This window comes from Coloeus monedula, assembly GCF_965178545.1.
Source record: "Coloeus monedula genome assembly, chromosome: 3".
NCBI lineage: Eukaryota > Metazoa > Chordata > Aves > Passeriformes > Corvidae > Coloeus > Coloeus monedula.
This window is the reverse complement of record NC_138783.1, coordinates 114,362,189-114,385,424: the sequence shown is the minus strand read 5'-3', so window position 1 is coordinate 114,385,424 and position 23,236 is coordinate 114,362,189. Positions and strand designations below refer to the sequence as shown.

At 43.9% G+C, this 23,236-nt stretch overlaps 1 protein-coding gene across 1 annotated transcript in view; it reads left to right on the top strand.

The window, feature by feature from the left end:
- The window catches only part of PDXK (pyridoxal kinase), a 45,745-nt gene extending 36,504 nt beyond the window's left edge, over positions 1-9,241 (top strand). The window contains exon 11 of the mRNA XM_082278845.1: positions 70-9,241. Coding sequence (XP_082134971.1) covers positions 70-182 — 113 coding nt within the window. The 3' untranslated portion in view covers positions 183-9,241. The remainder of the gene's footprint in view (positions 1-69) is intronic.
- The last annotated feature ends 13,995 nt before the right edge of the window (positions 9,242-23,236 follow it).

Below are 23,236 nucleotides of genomic sequence, written 5' to 3'. Positions count from 1 at the left end.
AACAGAACAATGTAACTTGTTTCTTTTTGTACTGCTGTTTTTAATGACATTGTGATGTCATCTTTTTAGTGCAAGCTGGAGAAGGAAACAAACCAAACTCAGCCCAGCTGGAACTGAGAATGGTCCAAAGCAAAAAGGACATAGAAAACCCAGAGATCATAGTGAAAGCCACCGTGTTATAAAGGCTCCACGTCTCCAATAACGCACAATGTATCGATGTCCTCATTTCTTTCCTGTAAATTGTAATATTTGCCTTAGATCTGTGACAGAAACCTGACTTTCATGAAATAGTGCCCAGCATAGGCAGATATCCACTCTCAAACATATGTGCTGGCCTTGCTCAGTTTTAAAAACAGAACAGTTAGTGTGCATTGAAGCATACTCCCAGGTATCCCAATGTCTGTCAGATTCACTTACTCTGTGTGACTACCCAGGGCAAGAGAGCAATGTTCCTGCCTTGCCAAAGACTGTAGATGTGAATTTGGTAATGGAATGCTTGACTGACTGGAAAATGTATTTCAAGATGGCATCTAGTGCCAATGGAGCTGGCTCCATGCTCCCTTTTCCTCGAGGTACCTGGTTACCTACTGTGGTATTCAGTATCTCGGCTGCTATGAAACTAAGCAGGGTTAAATCTACACACACAGTTCTGGTTGTGTGTAGGAGTACTTTGAAGATGTTTGGCATGTTCAGTACTCTGAAGTGACCTTGAGGTGTCATTCATGCTACTGATCTCTGCTCCTGTTTCTTGTCCATGAACAGCTGCACAGTTTCAGTTGTCACAGGTTCTGGCTGCTTATTTCTCATGTCCGTGGGTGCCCACATGATTTTCCTGCTCCAGAAACGTCTTCATTAACAAGATCATGCCTTTATTCAGTAGCACTGGTTAGAAGTGTGTAGTTCTACCTCCGAGGCCAGGTTTGATTCTCTGTTTATAACTAAGGGCAAAAGAGAAAGCAGCTTGTACCCTGGAAGTTGGCTGCCTTGGTTTGTTCATCGTGGGTGGATGCACTTACAAACTACATGGGCACTTCCACTTAACATTAGTAAGCACTGCTGGCAGGCTTAGCAATGAAGCAATATGAGAAAAGTAGTAGTTTTTGTTTAGTAAGGTCTGGTAAGTTACACGTGTTTACCAAATGCAGTGAAACAGAAAAATTAACTTGTTCATAATGTCTCTGCAAGCAACACCAATTAGAGATTACAGAAATGCATTACTATTACTATTATTATTAATACATCTTGATATCAAGATTCTGCTTGATAAGGCTTCAAAATGGGATTTTTAGTCATTTCAGTGTCCTATGGATCACAGCCACATACTGAAGCAGCAGGACAGGTCTGCTGACAGGTATTGGCCATTCACATTTCCCTAGGATTTCTGTATGGGATCCATGTTCATGCTTGTCCCAAGATGAGGTCTAGTGTGATGTTACATCCAAATTGAGTTGATGAGCTTTACTTGTCTCAGACTACATAAGGGGATGGAAATTGCATTTCTAATAGACTTCCTCTCCTGCATTTGGCATCAAAAGTAAAAAAAAAAAAAAACAAACCAACATTACTTGAGAATTTAAGGGAAAAAAAATCAGCAGGAATTTATCTACAAAATGTGATTCTGCCATCACAGTTTTTAGTAACCACTGTCATGAAATGACTTTCTAGCAATAATAATTTTGGTGTTGTGAACAGTTGCTAAAACTAGCAGTCAGTAACAGAGATATGAGCTCATGGCTGATACCCAACATGTAAAAAGTTGTGAACTACCTTGACAGTGTGTACAAGTATCTGATGGGAAGCAGTGAAGAGGGAACCAGGCTTTTCTCAGTGGTGTCCAGGGAAGTGATAAATGGACAGTGGCACAAACTGAAATACAGGAAAATCCATTTAAACATTAAAAAAAATAAAATTCACTGTGAAGGTGATCAAACACTGGTACAGGTTGCCCAGAGAGGTTGTGGAGTCTCCATCCTTGGAGATACTCAAAATGCTGACTGAACATGGCCATGAGCAGTCTGCTGTTCTTGGCCCTGCTTGCTCAGGGGTTGGACCAGAGATCTTCAGAGGTCCCTTCCAACCTCAGCCATTCCATGATTCTCTGAGCACATCGAACTGCCTTTCTTTGCAGCCCTGGATTTTTAAATTGGTGTGCAGGTATTTTGTACTCCCTGGAACACAAACTTCCAGATGGGCTGGAAAATACTCATATTAATATTTTTCCCCCTTTTTAGATAAGCTGCTGTTTGCTTGGGCAGCTGTGCCAGGAAGACAGTTACCTCTTTTGAGATAATTGCTTTCAGCAAAGATATTTAAATACTGTAGTTGGTGATGCATTTCAACAGTTGAACATGAAAAGGATTTTCACTGTTTCTAACATTGATTAACCAAGTGCTGCATGCCATATTCCAAACATAACTACGAGTTTATTAATCTTTTACAATTAAACTGTTTCATGTGGAAGTGTATAATCCCTACCATCCTCTTAGGAAGAAGGGATCAACACCCTGAACTTCCCTGCCTGTACAGACAATGGTCAGTGCCCTTTTAGTAAATGTGGGACAGCACAATTTTATTTTGCCATTAGAATAGACAGACTTCACAAGAGGATTGAGAGAAAGGCAAGGGATGTTTTCTCTGAAAAAAAGAAGTTTGGAATTTGGGAAACTTGGAGCTACCTTGCAAACAAGGTTTTCATTGTCAACCATAATGAGCCGTGATCTTGACATAAAAGACAAAGCGATATGTTTGTTGGAGCAGTTTATACCTGTCAGGTGTAATCTTTTCCCACTTCTTCAAAGAATGGATTGGTTCAGTAATTAATGTGTTCCTTAGAGTCTGTGACATATCCATGTTAAAACAAAAACAAAGCATATTCATACTAACGTGCTCAATTTGCAAAAGTTCCTATTCCACAGTAGCTGGATCCTGTAGCAATGGGCTGCTGGCTTCATCTGCTTGAGTCCCTGAGGGTTGCTCATGTGATAACTGCTTTAAACTCCCACTGACCTGATCAAAATTAGGTCAGGTTTATGTCTTCAGTGAAGAATTGGGCTTAACATCTCTTGCAAGGAACAAACATCAGAAATTATCTGTAAATATATTCTGTAGCTAATGTTTTGTAGCCACAGCAGGCTAACAGGTATTTTTGGATGTCAAAGTACACATTTTTATTTGTTTAGAGTTACACAAAGCTCATGTGCAGAACAAAATTCAAAGACTCAGCACAGTCCTGTTTAATATTTCATTCCCTCCTTTCCTCCTGCATATAATACCTGTATCTTTTTCTGAGTTCGTGCTGTCTGTCTGGTGCAGCTGGAAAGTGTCTCAGTGCCAGACAGTGCCCACTATTTATATAGGGGCTTGGAGGAGACTGACCAGCATTCTCTGATTCACTTGCAAACCTATAGTTAAAGATAAAAGGTTAGTCTAAACTAGCTTAGATCCTAACTGATTACAGGAGAACAAGCACTTTAGCCCAGAGAGTGGAGTCTGTAATAATGGATAACCTTCCTGAGAGCATGAAAGGTGTAACCCAGCAGTCCAGCACTCACCAGCTGGGGACTGGTGGCTTCACTGCCCCGTGTGTGAGGTCAGAGGCACACCAGGCTTCTCATGCTGCAGCACATGGAAGCATGGGGGAGGTGAATGCTTTGTGTCAGATCCCTTTTTCCTGGGGTGATTTGCAGTGCCTGTGGCCACTGCTCAAGTCCACCCACTCGTTTGCAGAGCCACCTATGCAGGAGAGACCAAAAGTTGTTTATGAACCATCTACTCTGGGCCTGGATTTAGTCTCTATGTGCTGAGAATTGAGACGTGCATAAAGACATTGAGCTAAAATCAGTGCTATCCACACTCAATAGAAACACTTCAGAAAGCTGCAGTATGAATTGTTAATGTTTGTGTACTGATTTTTATCTCAAGTGGGGAGAAATCTATAATCCATGTGTTATACAAAAGAATTGGAGGACCAAGGTTTCCAGCTACTCATACTGCCTTTTGAGTATCTTAACTGTGTCTTGATTGGATGGTGTTAATTTGTTGTCTGTTGTGGTGATTGTATTGATTAATTTTATTTTAAAATATGTAGCAAGGAAGATTGTAATAAAAGCATCTACATTTAATATACTGTGCACACACAAATTGTTAGATCCTATTTTTAAACATGTTAATCATTTCAGAATTAAACAGCACAAGAATGGTTTGGTAGTCCTGCTGAATAAAATGGATGTAATTAAATTTTTTTCCTTAGTTATGTCCTAGGATAGAGAGAGGGTAGTTAATGGAAGAGAGCACATTTGTGCCCTGTTATCATCTTACTGTAAGGTATGGATATGGAAGTGAGAAACATCCTGTTGTCTTAACTTTTATTTTTCTTAAAGACGTTTCATGGGAAGAAGATTGCTGGCATTCTGCACCACTCCCTTGCATTCCTCTTACTTGTATGTGTAGGACCTTATTGTGTTGTGCTCTTTTTTCCTGCTAACAGAGTGAGGAGAGGGGCTTGAAATGAGAACCATAACTCATTTTGAGATCTTTTTCTTGTGCAGCACTTAACTGCACTCCTCTTCACTAAATTTTTACCTCACTGTGTAGGGTGGAGCATACAGGACTGTAGAGTGGGAAAGAAATGTTCCTCATGTGGGAACAAGAGCTTCTGTCAGCACTCAGCAGTGTCCCTGCCAGGGTGGTGGCTTGCAGGAGGAGGAGAGCAGGGATCCAGGTTGAGGAGAGCAGAAAGTGCTGTGTCATTACACTTATGGCCACTGGAGAAGTTTCATTTATATTTATACTAAAGAAAACCACCTCTCCTGAGTAAAGGTCCTTGCCCAGTTAAAAGAGTGCTTTAAAAAGCTGGGACGTGTTGCAAAGTTTGGTCACTCTGGGACTAAAATGTTTCTTTATAAAAGGAAGCTCAACCCCTTCCTTTACATCCCCTTGCAGCCATACTGGCTTACTGACTGTTGTCATTCCATTCCTGTTAGAATCCCAGGATTAGATACCCAGAGAGCTGTTCTTCCTGAAAGCACATGTTCTTCATGTTCCTGGTAAGTGAGAGCCTGCCTAGCAGTTCTGTAGCTTTCTGAAACATGTCCATTAAAGACATTTGTCAGCCATGGAAACTAAGCTTAGAGATGTTCAGTCACAGCCCAAAAATAGCTCTTTCAAATAAATGAAAACTCTTGAAAGTCCATTGTTTTCAATAAATGAGTAAACCAGCGAGTTTATGGATGCATGCAGGAGCAGATTTCAGGTAAATCCCCGAGGTTCAATCAGTCACTGGAGGAGTGTGCCCTGAGCACACTGCTGCTGTCAGGGCACTGCTTCAGGAGGGACCCAGCTACTTCTCACCATTTCCCAGAAGAGAGGAATGTGGTGTGGCATTCAGCAGCCAAGGAAAACTCCCATCTGCTTCACCAGGAAACCAGTGCCAGGTGACAGCCCCAGTGCCACCAGTTTGGTGCTTTTGCTGCTCTGGCAGCAGTGGACATCGAGGCAGATGGGACGCTCCTAAATGTGCACATCTTCCTGGCTCAGTGCCTCCACAGTGAAAATAATGGTAATAAATCCTCAATTTTCAGAGCAGTGAATAGGGCAGCACATTATTCAGAGAGAGAAAACCAGCAATATGAGAAGGCTGTGCCATATGTTACCACTGAAATCACACTTACCTATTGCCCTCGTGGTTGCATTGCTGTTTAGAAAAAATCTGTGTGTAGAAGAGTGTGATTTATGTACTTTTGTGTGTGTGTGTGTGTATGTTGAAGCTTTATTTGCAATGTGGTAGGGGTGGGAAACAGAATTTGGGGGGCTGGCTGAGTAGGCCTTCAGGATGTGAGCAGAAGGTCTTAAAGAATTATATTTTTATAGATTGTGCTGAAGCTTTGGGTCCCAGCCACACATAGCCTTTTCTTCCAGAGAACTGAAATGGTTTGGAAAGAGAGTCAGGTGGCTGTAATATAGTAGGGATAGTACAACCCCACCAGCCCTGGACAAACTGAATAACTTAATAAAAGATGCCTTTTTAAGTAATATTTTTTTAGTGCTGAATTGTTAAACAAAGAAATATTTATGAGCAAACTTTCTATGTACTTAAAAGTTTGTGTGGTGCTTTGTACTGACTAGGTGGACCTGTTATATGTTTACACATCTTAAATGATTGTCCTTGAGGTGTATGTAGTAATTCAATGACTTCTATGCCAGAAAAACAATGAAGTTCTATGTAATAGCAAATGATTTAATTTCTGATGAAACTGTAGGCTTTCTAGTGTTTGTGTATTTTTCTGGTTGGCCATTACAAGTTGTATCCTTCCTGCAGTAAGGCTTGTACGCTTGATTGTAGAGAGAGGCAATAGGATGGTAGATAACCATTGTTTAAAAAGAAAACCCTAAATATTGCTACCTTATCCATTTTAAAATCAGGTAAGGTTTGTGGCATAAGCCTGAAATTTTGCATTGGAATCAAGTTTCAAATACATATAGGGTAGGTTAAAAGTTGGGGATGGGTTTGTTTGTTTAATTAAATAAGACTGGGAGGTCTTAGAAGTGCTTAATAGCAATATATACATGGACAAGCCAAGAGATGGAACAAAAATGGCTTGTTCCCATTGTATGAACCTGACCAATTAATTCATAGCTTGTGCTAAACCTGTGCACAAACAGGTGAATAGACAAATGGGAGAAAGTAAAGATTTTTTTCCTTATAGTTTGTCAGCTGTAATAGCGTGAGGAATTTTGGTTGTTTGTTCTGAATTCAAATTCATAAATACCTTCCAGAAGAGCTGAGTTACCAATAAAGTCCCATTCAGTCAAAAGGCAAAGCTGTTGACAGGGTTCAAAACCAGAGCAGGATTTTTTCATCTTGCCAAACATACTGAGTCTTTGTTTCCTATGGCTGGGAGACCAGGGCCAAAGCCCAACTGTCGAGATATATTAATTTTTTTAGTTGAACTTTGGGGTCTGTCTAAAAAGTGCAGGGGTCTGCAGCATAAAGGAGTTTTTGGAGCATGGTCCTATGATAAATGTCATCACCTACTGCAGCAGTTGGTGATTTGGCGAAACTGAGCATCACTTGTTACATCCCTTTTAGTAAACGTGGCAGCATCCTCAGCCCTCTTGTGAATAAATCACCACTGCAAAAAGCAGAGGAGAATTTATCACGAGTTTTTCTCCCGAGAGTTCCTGATTTCTGGATGTGTTAAAAGAGAAGCACTTCTGCTTTGCTAAGTTAGCAGGAGAAATGTCACCGAGATGAATAATGTATGAGGAGGGAGGCTGTGGCAGGGAACAGCAGTGCTGGGGATATGTTGTGCCTGGCTTTTCCTCCCCTGGGAATCTGTGGGTGCAGTGTCCTCGTGGTGGTGGCAGAATGACTGTTTTGCCTGCATCCTCCCGTGGGGGAAATGTGGAGGAGTTACTCTGAGCAAGTGGGAGCTGAGGTCGGTGTGGAGCTGTTGGGTTTGTTTGGCAGTGCTGTACCAAGGCAGTGGTTCAGCACAACTCTGTGTGCCCCCAAAAGCCCGTGGTGTACAGCTGCCTGCTTGCCTGGCCATGGTGCAGTGCCCTTAGATTTCTTCTGCAGGCCATGGAGAACCAAGAGACTCTGGAAGTGCATTATTCAGATGATTCAGGCTTGGCTTTTGTGCTTTTGGAAAGAAAGGTAGAGAATTATTGGCTGCTGTGGTAGATACAACTCATCCATCCCAGCTACACCATAAAAGTGTGCCCTACCCTTCCTCTCCCATCATCTCTGCTGGCTCTGATTTGCCTGTCCCCATAACAAGAGACATGAAGGAGCTAAAATCAATGGGGAATTTATGCAGTCAAAACCACTGAAGTTTTAATCTGCTTTAGTTCTCTTAACCTCCTCATCCTGGGAACAGAAAAGTGCTTGTGCTGCTGCCAGGGAGGGTCTGGGACAATGCAGCTGCTCAAAATGGGGGAGAGTGGAGTTGCCTCTTTCCCTGGCAGGGAGATGCTGCATGAGGAGGGCCTAATTGCAGAGCTGCACTGTTAATGGTAAAGAAAAGAAATCTTTGTGAGTGAAGTGCTTGAAAGAAGAGCCGGAGATTCAGTAAATCAGAGTTTGGTGTTCTCAATCCACTCCATCCCCTGTGTTGCAAAAATATTATAGCACTAAAAAAGTTGGTGTGGCTGTTCTTAATGATCTCTGTGATGCTTGTGCCTAGCAGAGGCGAAAATAGCATTGAATAAAGCAGTGCTCTAACTAGGGAATATAATAGGAAGATCCAAGTGGAGAAAATGTCAAGTTTGTTTTCACAGCACTTGCATGGTGTCAGGGTTGTCTAGGTCTGGCTCTTTTCCTTCCTGCCCCCTTTAAGAAAGAAAGGAACGACATGAATAAATCAATAAATAAATAAGGGCAGTTACCTGGGAATTTATGTGGCATTAGTATTCATTTTCATGGACAGATTGATAAATCTTTCCACACCAGAGGTTCCCAAGGGGTTTTCAGAGGTGTGATAGAGCCTGTCACAGCTGGCTTGGAGCACAGTTCTTGGGACTCAGCTGTGACAGATGACATTGGTATGCCACCTGCAGGCACTCCTGTCCCGTATTTGGTACAGCACAGGTATTCACCTGCCTGATACGTGCTAGATGTGAATCCTTGCCTTGGTAGGGAAGGAAACTTGGGCTTGTTGCTGGAGCTGCAGTGATGGGAGGAAACCCTCAAGAATTCAGCACCATCCACTGATCCTGCCATTTGCTGTCAGTGTTAGTGCAATGTATCCCCTTTCAGTGTTGTTTTCTTTCTGGGAGATGGGAGGATGGCAGCCTCCACGTGCAAGTGTGTGCACTGCTTTAACATGCTTTTATCTGGCTGAATGTGAAAAACTAATCAAGATTGTTAAAAATGGAGGGGAAGGATAGCTATGAATTTGCCTAGGACCTAAGTGAGTAGAAAAATGATGAAATTTGTCTCTAATTCAGAAATAATTCAGTATTGACCAAATGAGTGCCGTGTCTTCAACGGGCAGTAGCACCTGGAAGAGGCCAATATTTAGGGTTTTTGCCCAAAGCACATTTAGCCCTGCTCTACTGTTTAGTGAAAACGCCCAGTGCAGATGCCACCAGAGCCTCATCTCGTGGAGTAATGCTGTAATAAAGAATGTGGTTTTCTTGTGCAAGTCTTGACCTCTTCTTATGAAAATAACACACAACTCAGTATTTTCATGGTGTATAAGTGAAATGTAATTTTTTTTTCCAATAAAATACATTTCCTTTCCTAAACGTGGGTTTCTGGTTTTTTCCCTTGGTGATGTTTCTCTTTCAACTCTAATGGAGCTTCGGCCTTTTGTGTCTTCTCCCTACATATGTGAGCCACAGTTCTGTGCTCTTCCTCTGAAGCCTGACCTCGCTTCCAGACATCACATAATTCTTTTTCCTCCTGAGCTCCAGAAGGAGTTCTCTGTTCAGCCAAGCTGGCCTTCTGCTCCATGTGCTTGACTACAGTGGAATTGCCTGCTCCAGTGGTTCTAAAAGGTGGTTCTTAAAGTCTGACCTACACTTGTGGGCTCCCTAAACCCTCAAAGGCAGATTCCAAGTGTACTCTATAAAACAGCTCCCTGCACAGCCTAAAGTTTGCTCTCCTGAAGTCCAGGGTAGCAACTCTGCTGTCCTTTTTTCTCATTACACTGAAAATTATTTACTCTGCCATTTCAAGATCACTGTGGCCAAGGCAGCCACAAACCACCACATCCCACAGAAGTCATCTCCTATGCACAAAGAGCAAGCCTAGGAGGGCATCTTTCCAAAGTGTCTCACTGAGTGCCAGTGATTAGAAGTTGCCTTCTAAAATCAGGAATGTCCAAGATCTGCTCATCTTAGCAGAATGATATTCCCAGCTGGTGTCTGGGAAGTTGAAATCTTCCACAAGGATGAAGGTTACCAGTCCAGAAATTTCTCCTAAGTGCCCATAGAATAATTCATTGATGCTGGGCCATCAGTAGCACACACCCACTACAAATTCCCTTTTCTTCCCATCCTCCTCAATCCTCACTCCAAGGCTCTGAACCACATCATCACTGACTGCAAGGGCTGTACAATCCAACCTCTCCCTTACACCACACCTGCCTCTCCTGAGCCTGTAGCCTCCATCCCAGCACTCTCAACATGGGACTCGTTCCAAGTCTCACCAAAACCAACAATACTGGAGCTCTGGGAGCTGCCCAACACTTCCACTTCATCTGTTTGTTTCTCCTGTTTCTCCTACAAACAGAGCACCTGGGGAAGGGTCTGAAAAGATTAGAATATTTTCGGGGAGAGTGCTGAAGCTGCTTCCTCTTCACAGCCCTGTGAGAGTGAGGGGTTAAGCCACTCAAAGAACCACTGTTAAAGGGGTTGACAAGAAGCAGGGTTTAATATGAATTTATGGAAGTGCAACTTTTATAGAGATCAGTGTCAAAGCTGGCTCTGTTACTTAGGACGTGGATGAAGCACACATAAGAAAATCAGATTAGAATCAGTGTAGGATGATTTACACAGATACCAGAGATGCAAAAGGGTAAGGGTGCAAAGGATATGGATACAAAAAGATAACGGTGCAGAAGGGGTTAGCAGCTCTTAATCATCAACTAATTTAACATTTATAAAGTGACTCAATTGGATTAGCTCCAATTATAACAGTGACTTAATTATAGATCCATGATAACATTGATACCATAATCAATTCACATGGATGCACACAGGCAAAGAGATGCATACATCTGTCTTTATACAGACATGTGTACAGAGCTCTATCCAGCCCCATCCATCTGTAGATGATGCTCAGGGCTCCATCCAGGCTGGGAGTGTTCAAGGCCAGGCTGGATGTGGCTCTGAGCAACCTGGTCTCGTGAAAAGTGTCCCTGCCCATGGCAGGGGGTTGCAACTAGATGATGTTCAAGGTCCCTTCCGACCCAAACTGTTTATGATTCTATGGTATCTATCTATATTTATCTATATCTGTATTTATCTACATGCTCCGGGGGATGTGTGATGCAAGACACTCGGCACTCAATTGTCCCCCGAAAAAAAAGGAGTGTCCCCTGAAAAAAGGAGGTCACTGGGGCTGTCAGGTCTTTCCCTGAGTCAGCCAGGAGAGCTGAGAATCAGGAACTTGGTGGAAAACACTGCCCTTGCTGTCCCCCTTGTGACAGGTTTGAACGCTGCGGTGGTGGTGCAGAGACCAGCCAGCCAGAGGGAACAAAATGAAAGGAGGAAAAGACTTCGGAGGTGGGTGTGACTCCGGGGAGAATTTTTGGATGTAACTCATCTTATGAACAGGGAGTTTACCTGCTACAGAAAGGTCACGTTCTGCCTTTGAGCTCTGCCTGCCCTGTTCGTGCCCCAGGAGCGCTGCTGCAGATGAAGGAGCTGGAATTCTCACATTCCTGTCCCAGCCACGGAGTGTGACTGCCCAAAGTCCAGCCCTCCCCATGGAGCAGGCTGGTTATCCGCTGGTGGGTTTTTTTTCACCCTGTTTTCCTCTGGTAAATAAGCTTAGTTGCAAACACAACAGAAGATCATTGCGGGCCACATAGCCAAGGGGAATTTTAAGGAAATAATAAAAGCTACTACCACCTCCCTATCCCCTTGGCCCCCTTTAATTCCAAAGACTAGCTTGAATAATAAGCATAAAGAATGAACAGAAGGGTAATGCACAGCATTGGCAGCCTTTTGATTGGAGCTGAATTTTGAGTGAGGTCCCACAAGCGGCTTCAGGAGGGCTGGAAAGCCACAGCATTATTCATAGTGCTCATTAGCTGCCTGCTAGGACAAAGGCAATTAAATCTGCTGTCAGCAATACCTCAGCTGCAGGGAAACCAGGAAGGGATTTAACATCTCCCTTCACTGGTACCAGCATCCAGCACTTCACAGCTGGGTCCCAGGTGCTGCAGGCAGTGATGCAGCATCAACACACCCAGGTGTCTTCTTCAGCCTGGGCTCCTGCAACTGGGGGGTTTGAGCTGTGCTGTTGACCAACAAGGCTGTTTGAGTGCAAAAACCAACTTTACTAATGCTAGTAAAGGTTGAGCTTTGTGTTTAATATTTAAACATGGTTTGCTAAATCACTACTACAAAAAAAACCCCAGGTGCCCTTGTCAGTAAGAGCAAACACAACCAAGTAATCTAAGGCACACTTTTAGAGGTCACCTGTGTTATTCCCTGGATCTGAATAATTCATCAGTATTGTTGAGGATTTTTTACCCCCTTTTTACCCCCTTATAGAACAATTCAGGTTCTTGCAGCAGAGAGTTAAACAGCAGCACTGGCTGCTACAGAGGTTCCTTGGATGGGTCAGGGTGACAGGGGTAGGGAGAGACGGGGTTTTCAGGCATGTGGTGAAACTTTCAAGTGCTCTGCTGGTTAAATACATACAGTTCAAAGCAGCTGGGGGGTGTGGATCCAGTGCAGGGCACCCCAGTGACCCTTGTGCCTCACCCCAGAGTCCTCCCTTCAGCTGGCAAGGAAGCCTATGGGGAGCTGTTTCAAGGAGCTGATGTTGCTGGAAACCACAACTAGCCAAAAACGGGATTGCTTTTCACCTGTATCAGTGCCCTGAGTCACCAAGCTGCCAGGAGCAGTGCAGGGGCAAAGGGCTGGAAGGAGGGCATAGATATTCAAGAAATTGCTTAGGACCTTGTAAAGACAGATAGTGAGGTTCTCACTTCATGTAGACAGATAAATGGGGTTAAGAAGTTGGTTGTTCCTGCCCTTCCCTTGGGACCAGGGACATGGTGATTTTGGGATAATTCTGGAAGAGGGAGGTGACTTGTCCCCCAGGCCCTGCCTTTGCAGAATATTCTTAGAGAGCCTGGGTGGAGCTGACTTACCCCACCACACTCCACAGGGACTGTTTTATCGCCTGTTAAATGATTTCCTGCAGAGCAGAGGAAGGCATGAAATAATAATGATGCAATAGCTGAGAAATAGTGCAGCTGCTGATTTGTTAGAGAAGTAGGAAATGTTTGACTTCACCTTTGCCATGCTGAAGTGCTCTGATGGTGGCCAAACCTGGGCTAACCAGCCCTGCAAAGCACCCTGGCAGGTGGATGGATTCCCTGTTTTGGTCCCAGTGCTCCAGGGAGAGGGAACTTCTCCCTCTGTGTTTCCCTCTTCCCAGAGGGACCCCAGGAACCCCCCAAATACTGGGCTGCTCTTCTCTCTGAGGTGAGGGGTGCTCCTCACTGCCTGAGCTGGAGGGTTGTGGATAACCCCAAGAGGTGCCCACCTGGAAACTCAGAATTGTTAAAGGTGAGTGGGAGAAACCTTTTGAAACAAGGGCATGGTGCACTGGAAATGTGCAGGAAAATATCCACAGTGTTAACTGGACAAAAATGCAAAGAGAGGAAAAAAGGCAGTTTTAAATGGAAAGAAAAGTCTGAGCTTCTTTCCCAAATGTTCAAAATAAAATCACCTTTATTGTGGTGTGTTTAACAGCTGTGGAAAATGTAGCAGGGGAGTTATTTGCATTTTCCTGGTCTATCGTGGTAGTGCTGCTCTTGTACCTGGGCTCAGAGCTGCCATCACTCCCTCCAGGCACCCCAGCTGGGCAACTCTTCCAAAGCAAAGCAGGACAGTGGAGTTCTTCCCTCTGTGCTAAAAACTGTGTGTCCAGGCCATTCCCACCTACCCCTTCTCAGTTCCCTCCCAAAGTCTCTGACAAACACTTGAACTGAAGCTGGTGAGTTTTCCAGCTCAGAGTGAATGACTCTCCCCAGCCATATGAGGAAACTGCCCCAGACTAAACAAAATTAATCTAAAAATGGCCAATTGTCACTATAATAGAGATGCAGAAACACAGGACAAAACAGAATAAAGTAAAAGGCTCCCCCTCCTTTTGAGAAAGCCCCCTTGAGTCTGTCTGTCAAATATGACCTTGCTGTGTAAAGCTTGCACGTAGTTGTCTAAAGCTTCAGCCCCCATGGGAAATCCCAATTCCTGGATGGTGCTGCTGTGGCAGGCTGGGAATGCACATGTCTCCCCAGGGTGCTGTGTAGCCAAGAATTTCAGGTTGTGCTTCAGCAATTAATGGGCCTTATCCCAAAGTGCTGATTTTGAGGACACAGGAGGGTCCTGGGTGCTGTCCTGAGCACAGGAGCTGCAGTGTAGAATGAGGGCTCTGGGGAGGAAGAGAGTGAGCAGCTGGCTCTTGGAAAGCCCTTTTATCCTTTTTGCAGCCCTAAGTGACAATTTTAATCAGCTGCTACACAGCCTGTGGGGGCTTGCAAAAGGCCAAGGAAAGGCTGAGAGAGAAGATCTGTAAAGTGGTTCCCATTCTAAAATTAGGAGACTCAATCCAGAGCATTAACTCATGACCTCAATGATTATAAATTGATTTTGGTCTTAATTTATTATTAAATTACTGGGGTTGTCTTCATCTTTTTTCTTGAAGGCTCTTACCCCACCTCAGAACTGTGAGGTCAGCCTGGGGAAATCTTTTATAAGCCCTGGGGAGGGAAGAGGGAGCAGCCAGAAATGATCCCAATTTACATCGTCTTGCCAGTGCCTGTGTGTGCCCATGGGAGTTTCTTCACAGGCTCTTGTCGTTGCTTTGATCATGAAATCACCCACACCTTAGGTTTGCCAAAACTAACCCTGACAAGCTTCAAAAAACAAAGCCAAAGGGAGTTGAAGATTGGATATCTGGGATATCAGATGTATGACCTTTCAGGAATGCTGGAGTAACCAGAAGACACAGAGGAGGGTAAAGGCCTGGAAAGGTGGAAACTCCCTGTTGGAGAGAAAGATGATAAAAGGACTAAAGAAAGTGGGCCAGATTAGCATGAAGAACAAGAGATCAGGACACCTTCTGGAGGTCTCCAGCCCTCAGGTTTTCCATACTCAGAGGTTGGTCATCAAAAGCTGATGACAAGGCCTGGGATGAAATTCCTCACTCCTCAAGGTTCCACCCTTGCCTGTTCAGAAATTCCAAGACATTTGAAGTATATCACTGAACTCAAGGGGAATTTTTACCATGAATATCTTTACATATTTAATCCTTCATACATATATTTCTCTTTTTTTTCCTTTGTGTGTGTGCATCTGTTAATTGATTTAAATCCATGTAGCAAATATAGTATTAGCATTGAGATCTCAGATCTATAATTAAATCACTATTGTGACTGCAGTAAATCCTATTGATTCACTCCATAAATGTTTAGTCAATCATTAAGTGCTGCTAAATCCTTTAGATATAAACTGTTGATGAAGTCTGAGACTAAGATTGGACCTAGCTCACCTAAGCTTTATCAGGGGTTTGGAAAGCAAGAGGGTCCTCTCTGATCAGTGGGAGGATTGCCCTTAACCTTTTGCATCTTCAGTCTGTGTGTAAATCATTCTAAATCAATTTTAACTTGATTTTCCTTTGTGTGCTTCATCGGTGTAGTAAGCAATGGAGTCACCCTTGCCACTGAATTTTGTTAAGTCCCACTTTTACAAATTCATATTTAGCCTGCTTCTGCTAATACCTTTGATGGTGAAACATTGAGCAACCTGAAACCAATAATGCATAACAAATTGGCAGAGTGGGCAGGATGGCAGGTGATATCCCTGAGTCCTTAAAAAAGCATGGAAGGAATCCAAGTCCTGAACCCTCAGAAGGGTGGACTTGTGATGCTGGCATGATTGGAAAGCTGTGGAAGAACATCTGAAGGTGGCCAGGGACCACATAAAGGAGGGAAACAAATTTGTAAAATGTTAGGCAGCCACCTAACAGCTGCTTGTCAGGTCATGAAGAAAGATACTAAAAGGGAACAGGACCTAAAGGAAGAAATAGAAGGCAGGAAAGCAGCTGAGTTATCAGTCTTTGAAAATTGGGCAGCTGCAGAAACAGAGGAAGAAAAGGAGAAAAACCAAAAAGTTGGAATGGAAGCTTGAGGTGATGAATATGGGGCTTCCTGATCCCCCAGACACTGCACAGATCAGAGAAATAACATCCTCTGAAGAACGGGGTGGAGACATGCAGGGTGACCCTGAGAATAATAAAATGGGGGAAGGCAGAATATGAAGGCAAACTCACTACAAAGACAGAAGAAACAGCTGGAGCTCGGGGTGGAGTGCGGGATCACACCCAGAGCCCCACCCCGTTCGATCTGATAGCAAGCAGGGTGATTTCCTGGGCTGGCAGAACAGATAACTGGAGAGAAGAGAGCCTCTGCCCATGCACATGAAATCCTTGAGTGAGCTCTCCACAGCGGGTACAAATGCTGTCTGGATCCAGGCTGTGCATGATATTCCCTCTTGATATTCCTGTCTCAGCAAATGCGGATCGTGACATGCTAAAGGCGTTAATTAACAGCCCCTGCTGCACTCAAACCTTCCCTCCAGGGGCTCTGTTTGCTTCTTTCTCATCCTTTGTGGGATACTTGGCAGCAAAAAACTCCAATCCGTTGTTCAGCACAGCCTTTCCCTCATTCCTGAAATTCCCTAGTTTTGTTACCTTCTCCAGTAGTAGCCCCCAATGATATAATAACATCCCAGAGGGGTCCCAGCAGTATTAGACAGTGTCATGGAATTGGGAAAACAATTACTAGTCACGTTCCCTGGGTTTTGCTTTTATCTGTCAACAGAGAGCAGCATTAATGCTGTTCTTTGTCCTTGTAATGTTGATATATTCTGAATTTAAATCTGAGTTTTTATATTCCTGCTCTCCCATGGCCACCTTCCAGCTTTACCAGGGCAAGTGTGTATTTTGGGGCAGGGATTTGAAACCCTGTCACCAAGCAGGTGCCCTGATGTGTATTGCAGCTTCTCCAGCCTCAGAGGGGTCCCTGACTTTTCTCCTTGTGCCATCACCTTTACCCATTGAGGATGCATTTGTTGGCAGGCACTGGTAATGCCTATAAGGAGCATTTGATTTTGTTATCCTTGAGTCACCACCACCCAATTTACTGTAATTCTTTAGTATTTCCTGAAATCTCTTATTTGATCTTCTCCACATACTCCTCTCTGTGTGCCAGTACTCATCCCTTTACTTCTAATTCAGTGATATTTATTTGTCTTCCCTCCTTTCCCTGCTTTGGATCCACAATGAAAACAGAGAGAAGTAAAGGCTTTGTGAGCTGCTATATTTTTTTGCCCGTTGTCATTTTGAGTTAAAAAACAGCCACAGCAAAGAAATGGCAGTTTCTAATTTAGAGGTAATTTGCTAAGGAAAAAAAATAGTCATTGGTGCTGTTAAATGTTAGATTTGTTATCTGTTTAATTACTGTTAGCAGGGTTTCTCGAGGACCTCATTATCTAAACATCTGGTTTTAGAGATGCAGTTCTTCAGATGCTTCCTGCAATTATCTAGCTATGCCAGAGAACTTACTAACATATCCCAATAATCAGTGCAAGGAAAGTAAATTCCTTTTGTTCTGTAAAGCCTGAATGATTATCTGGGTAAAAGACCACAGGATGGGAGCACTCCCTGCCTGCCATGGGACAGATACTGCTGTTTGCTCCTTCCTTAACATAACGCTGGGCTGCAACTCAGGCAGGCTCCCAGCCTCTATCCCAGAATCTACCCTGCAATGTAAGATTAGCTACTTTCATCAAATCTCTAAAAATCTAGGCATTTTAATCACCTTTCCCTCAAATCTCAAGCATACACGATGGATGAGCTTAATTTCTGGAAATCTGTAACAACTCATCTCACCCTTTTATACCTGGAGAAGATGGGGCAGTGTTGGCTGTGTTGGGGAATGAAAGGACAGTTTTAGTTCCTGCTTTTCCATCATTTCACCCTGGGAAGAAAAAGGCCCTTTCTCAGCCACATCCTTCACATGCTGAGAGCCCTGTGGCTGCAGACAGTGTCAGATCTGCAGCTCCTTACCATTCCAAGGCTCTTATTTTTGCATTGCTGTGGTCACCCCAAGGAGCTGGTGAGTGCTGTGAGCCCAAATCAGCTCTGGGAGGCTTCTGGCAGCCTGAGTGTTACTGATAGGCTTTGAAGCAAGAAGCCCGTGGTAACCTGAGCAGACACAGCCCAGCTGTCAGTGCTGTCTCCCCTTCTGCTGGTGTGAGTGTTTGTGTGCTGCTCTCCCCGCTCCATCTTCACAAGCAGGGCTGCTAATTACCTCCTGCCACTTGTTACCCAGTAAATCCTGACACCTTTCTCACCTGTCTCTTGGAAGTGTAGTTTTGGGGGCTACAGTGAGAGACCATTTTGACATCCCAGGGATTATTTGACCCTAAATTAATTAAAAGTACTTTCAACTCTACCCCCATTTTAGCAGATTTCCAATATACTTTAACGACCTACACCCTCTAACAATCATCTCACTTAAGATTTAATTTACTAGAGGAACTTCCTTCAGAATGCTAATATGGACAGAAGAGAACAGCTTTTAATCAGAGCTGTTCATTAGCAGCAGTCAGTGTGGCAGGTAGCACAGGCCACTGCTCTGCCTCTTGATGCATGTGCTCATTAACAGGGGAGAGCTTAGACCTTTTGTCTTCAGAGTCTTGTTACAGACTGGATAGCTTCCTGACTTAGAATTCAAACCCCATTATCCAGGGTTTACTGGCCAAACTGGGTTTGGTCCACTTGATGGGCTTAGTTAAGGTAAACACTGAGGATTCTAACTTGCTTTCTGCAGACCTTTTTTTAGCTGAGTATTTCTTGGAGGTTGGGATGTGTAAGTATGTACATGAAGGTGTGAAAAGAGGTTGAACAAGGCTTTGTGACCCAAAGAACAAGCCTCCTGAGAGGGGCAGGAATGCCAGCTAGAAGATATTTAGCATGGCTAGCAGGAAAACTTGATGACTTCTCCATCGAAGCAGGACTTTGTGTGGTTTTGTTAAGAAATAAACTGATATCAAAGTAATCTGATGCTGGCCTGCCTGCCTCTCTCCTCACACCTAGAATAACCTGAGCATTTCATTTGATCAAAAAGGACAGCAGATGGGAAAAAAACATGGAGTGTTGGTTCTATCCAGGAGCCTAGTAGTAGTCTGCTTTATTCCCTGATGAAACCCCAAGCCTCTCCCATGGTACCAGTCAGGGAAACAATGCAGAGGCAGCGATAAACCCACATCCAGGATGGGTTCTTCGGCCAGCTGAGGATGGTGACTACCACTAAGTGATTCAGGGCTCAGCTGGGGGAAAGGCTGCCTTTTACAAAAAAATGATCTTTTCCAACCAAAGATTGCCTCCTCCCCCGCGAGTCTGCAGGAGATTTTTTTTCAATGTGCTCTAAACTCTTACTGTGAGAGCACAGACTGGGCACTGTGTGCCTGCAGGGGGACAAGGGGAATCCAGGTGTCACTGGAAATTTTCTTTCTTTGTAAGAAATTACCTGGGCTTAAATACCCAATGAAGCTGCCATGAAATCTGAAGCATTTATCAGAAGAGCTCAATTTTTTACCCCAGGCACTTCGAAATGAGGAGATTAAAGTAAAAGGTTTTGTTACATAAAATGAAGAGTGCTTTCAGAACTAGTTTCAAGGTACATCAGCTACTTTGGAAGAGTCCTGTTGTGTTCCTCTTTTTTTTTTTTTTTTTTTGGCCTAGTAAGAACTCTTGATGACCTAGCCCTGGCTCCATGGAGAGTGGATGTCTCACCCTGCTCCTGCTGGCATCCCTGCCAACCTCCTCAGGGGAGCAGCTCTGCTCCACCACAGGGTGACCTGCAGCTCATCTGCAAGCACAGACCAGTGACTTCAGCTGATCCAAAACCATCCTTCTTTTTATATCCCCTGCTTCCACAGTCTCGATAGAGGCCTGCCAACCACCAGAGCTTTGTTCACCTGCCAGAAACCTCCCGTCACTGCCAAGTTGCCCACAATGATCTTCGAAGGCTCAGCCTGCCAGTGGTGCCTCAGGCACAGTCACAGAGGCAGCACTGCAAAAACCTGGCAGCTCTTACAACAGGACAGCCTGGGCAGCTTCAAAATGCCTTTTTCTGTGACCTCTGGTACACTTAACAACAGGTCCTCTCATCAGTGTGCCCAAACGTGGGTTTTTTTTCTTGTTTTGTTTTTTTTAAAAAACCCAGCCCATGTGTTTTCTCTCAGAGCAAACCATAAAGACACAGAAACCCATGGACGGCTGTTCACTAGGAACTACAAAAGCTTCATCAAAACTGCTTCTGCCTCTGCCCCCATCCCCTCCCCAGCCCACCCCTTCTCCCCTTCTGTGCCCCAGTGCTACTGAGGCTGCCAAAGTTGTGAAGCTCAAGGTTGAGCCCAGACCTGCTCTGAATAACGCCCAAAGAATGGCATTTCCAAGAGCTTCCCCCGGAGCCTGAACTGCACCTCACTGCATTTCACCTGGTTATGAGTAGCCAGCATGGATTATTCTCTGTCCTCTGGAGTAAAAGGGGCAATTCCCTTCCCTCACTGCCAGGCCATACTTTAAACATCTGTGGGGTTTCACATCTCTGCTTGGCCAGGTTAGATACCTAGGAGAGGTCCCTCCTCATCAACCCCTGCCTACTCCTCTGACCTTTCTTTGCTTATTTCTGCATTTTCACACTATCTGCCTTCCTAATAATGGGGTGCCTCTGGAGAAGGCGGTGTCATCACCAGGCCACTCACACAGGGACACTCTTCCCTCCTCCTCTCCCATGGGATGCCCCTGCAGAGCATCTCCAGTGGATGTGAACGAGCAGAGTTTATGGCAGTTCAATCCCCAGCCTCAGACACAACAGGCTTAGTTCATCACTTTGCCACACAACATAAATCTGATGAACTAGTGTTCCCTCACCTTCCCCCCCCCCCCCCGATCTTCTGGGTCCCTAAAAGCATCTGACTGAAAACAGAGGTGCTGGCTGGATTTTTTTTCCTACTTGGAAATGAAATATTGGTGCTATTATAATCTGGCGTGGAAATCTGCCATTGGATTCAGTGGAGCCAGAATGTTGAGCTGTATTTTAATATGGTTGAATTGTTTCAATGTACAAAGTTATTTTTCTTTTGGAGGAGAGCTAGCTAAGTGAAACAAATCTTGTGCTTTAAGAAGTGACCTGGTCCTGTGTGCATATGTGGTGCATATTGGGCAGCTGGTCTTTCAAGTGTACTGTAACTATAAGCTGATATCAATTCTCTTATATTATTCTTATAAATTCACCTTCAGCTCTCCTGAGGGATACCCAGAACAAAAGGTAACTGTTCTCCTCAGATTAAAAATGTGTATCTTAGGAGAGGTTTTTGCAATACACTTAAAAGAAGAAAAAAAGAATGTCAAAACAAAACAAAAAAATCGAATTACCCTTTCAAAACCATTTCCTAATTTCTGATTTAACAGCAGCACTTTCTTGTCTTTTGAAGGAGAGGATTTCTCCCCTGACTTGACCAGGAAACTCTGCATGAGTGTCTGTAGCCACAACTGCACAAAACTGACTTGTTTCAATGGATGCTGGTCTAAACAATGAAAGAGCAAAACTGACTGATCAGGTACAGGAATCTTCGTATAGTTAACTGAGAAAATTCTACAAAATGTAAGAATGAGCTATTTTCTGATACTCCTTTCCATTACTAAAATATTTGGCAAGGTGAACGGAAGCCACGTGAATTTCAAGTGACTTCCGGAAAATTCCTATGTGGTTGTTGGAAAAAACCCATGAGAGCTTCCTTGACTGCCAAAAGCAAACCTGGGCCCAGATTCCCTGGAGCAAACAGCAAGCTCCAGCAGCTGAGCTTCTTGCATGTAGCTATCAGCAAACAAGGCATGAGAAAATAACCTGTTTGCCAGACTTTCTCTAAGAGTCTTCTTCTTCATCTCAGGTAGGAAGTCAAGGAACGTGTGAGCAGAGTGAGTGAGTCACCCTCATTGACCTTGGTGGTTCTCATCCATCCTTTGGGGTACTCATTGATCTTGCTCTGAGAGAAAGGCTACACAAGTACTGCTCTCCAATTTATTAGAGCTATTCCTCTGACACCTTTCCCCAGCACCAAATCAATGGAGTAGCCACAGATAAACACACCTGAAGAAATTTAAAAGGCATGACCAAAGAGGAGGGCTGCAGAATATATTTAAAGAAGCTATTTTTTGCCATTAAACCTCGAGGTCAAGGAAACAATTATTTAGCATCCTGTTTTTCCCTGCTGTGCTCCTTGGTCGGCAGCATACAGGAGGAATAAGGTTGTTTTTTCATCAGCATAGAGCTCAGCAAGTGTTGAGCCAAGCTTTGATTAAAATAGCTGCAAGTTATTTTCCACACAGATCCTTTCTCCAGTCTTGGGCCTGCACTGGCTTCCTATCAATGAATGAATTATTCCCTCTGTCCCATGCCAGGAGGCCATGGCTGTGCACAGGGAGTCAGGTCATGCACGCCTTTTAGTCATCTGTGACTGCCAGCATTGTCCTGCTTCCTTGGGAAATGATATCTCATTATGAGCACGATACATTTGCTATGGCTGTGCTGGTTTTGGCCAGGGTAGAGTTAATTTTCTTCGCAGTGGCTGGTGTGGGGCTGTGTTTGGGTTTGTGCTGAGGCACTGTTGATAGCACAGGGGTGTTTCAGCTGTTGCTGAGCAGCTCTCACACAGGGCTGAGGCCTTTTCTGCCCCTCAGCCCAAGGGGGGACACAGCCAGGACCCCAGGGGTGTCCCACACCATATGGGGCCATGGGGGAACTCATGCCTTCTGATCAACAAATCAATGTGATTACACAGAAGCTTCTTATTGTTAAAATACACTCCACTCACACATCTCACAACTTTGACATCATACCCTACTTGTACACTTTGCTTACTTATACATTCTACCTACTTATACAGTTCACTTACTTATACATTCTGTAACATCCACATATCACTCTACTTATACATTTTCTTACTTACAACTTTTACCTAATACAGTACTTATGCATTTTACATATCTTATACTACCTATACATTTTACAACTTATCCATAATACAGTACATACACATTTTGCAACTGCTGTGCATGAGATTTCACATTGCTTGATAGGTTTCTCTATTTTGTCCAATGAGCTCCACACACACTTTTCTGACAATATGATTGGTTTTAATCCAGTGTGGCACAATCTTTTTTTATCTATTCCTTGCTTTCTTGGTATTTAGTTTTTCAGCTTCCTTCCCAACTCAGCACAGTTTACCTTTCAGTCCTTGATGAATTCCTGAGGGCTCTAGCAGGTGGGGCTCCTGATCCAGGCAAGCAACATCAATATGATGACAGCAACAAAACCCATCCAGTGATCAGCAGCCAAGTTAGTCCAGGAAATCCAAACAGCAAAGGACAAGAATCATATAGAAACCTATCCCACCTCTCTCCTCAAACCTTCAG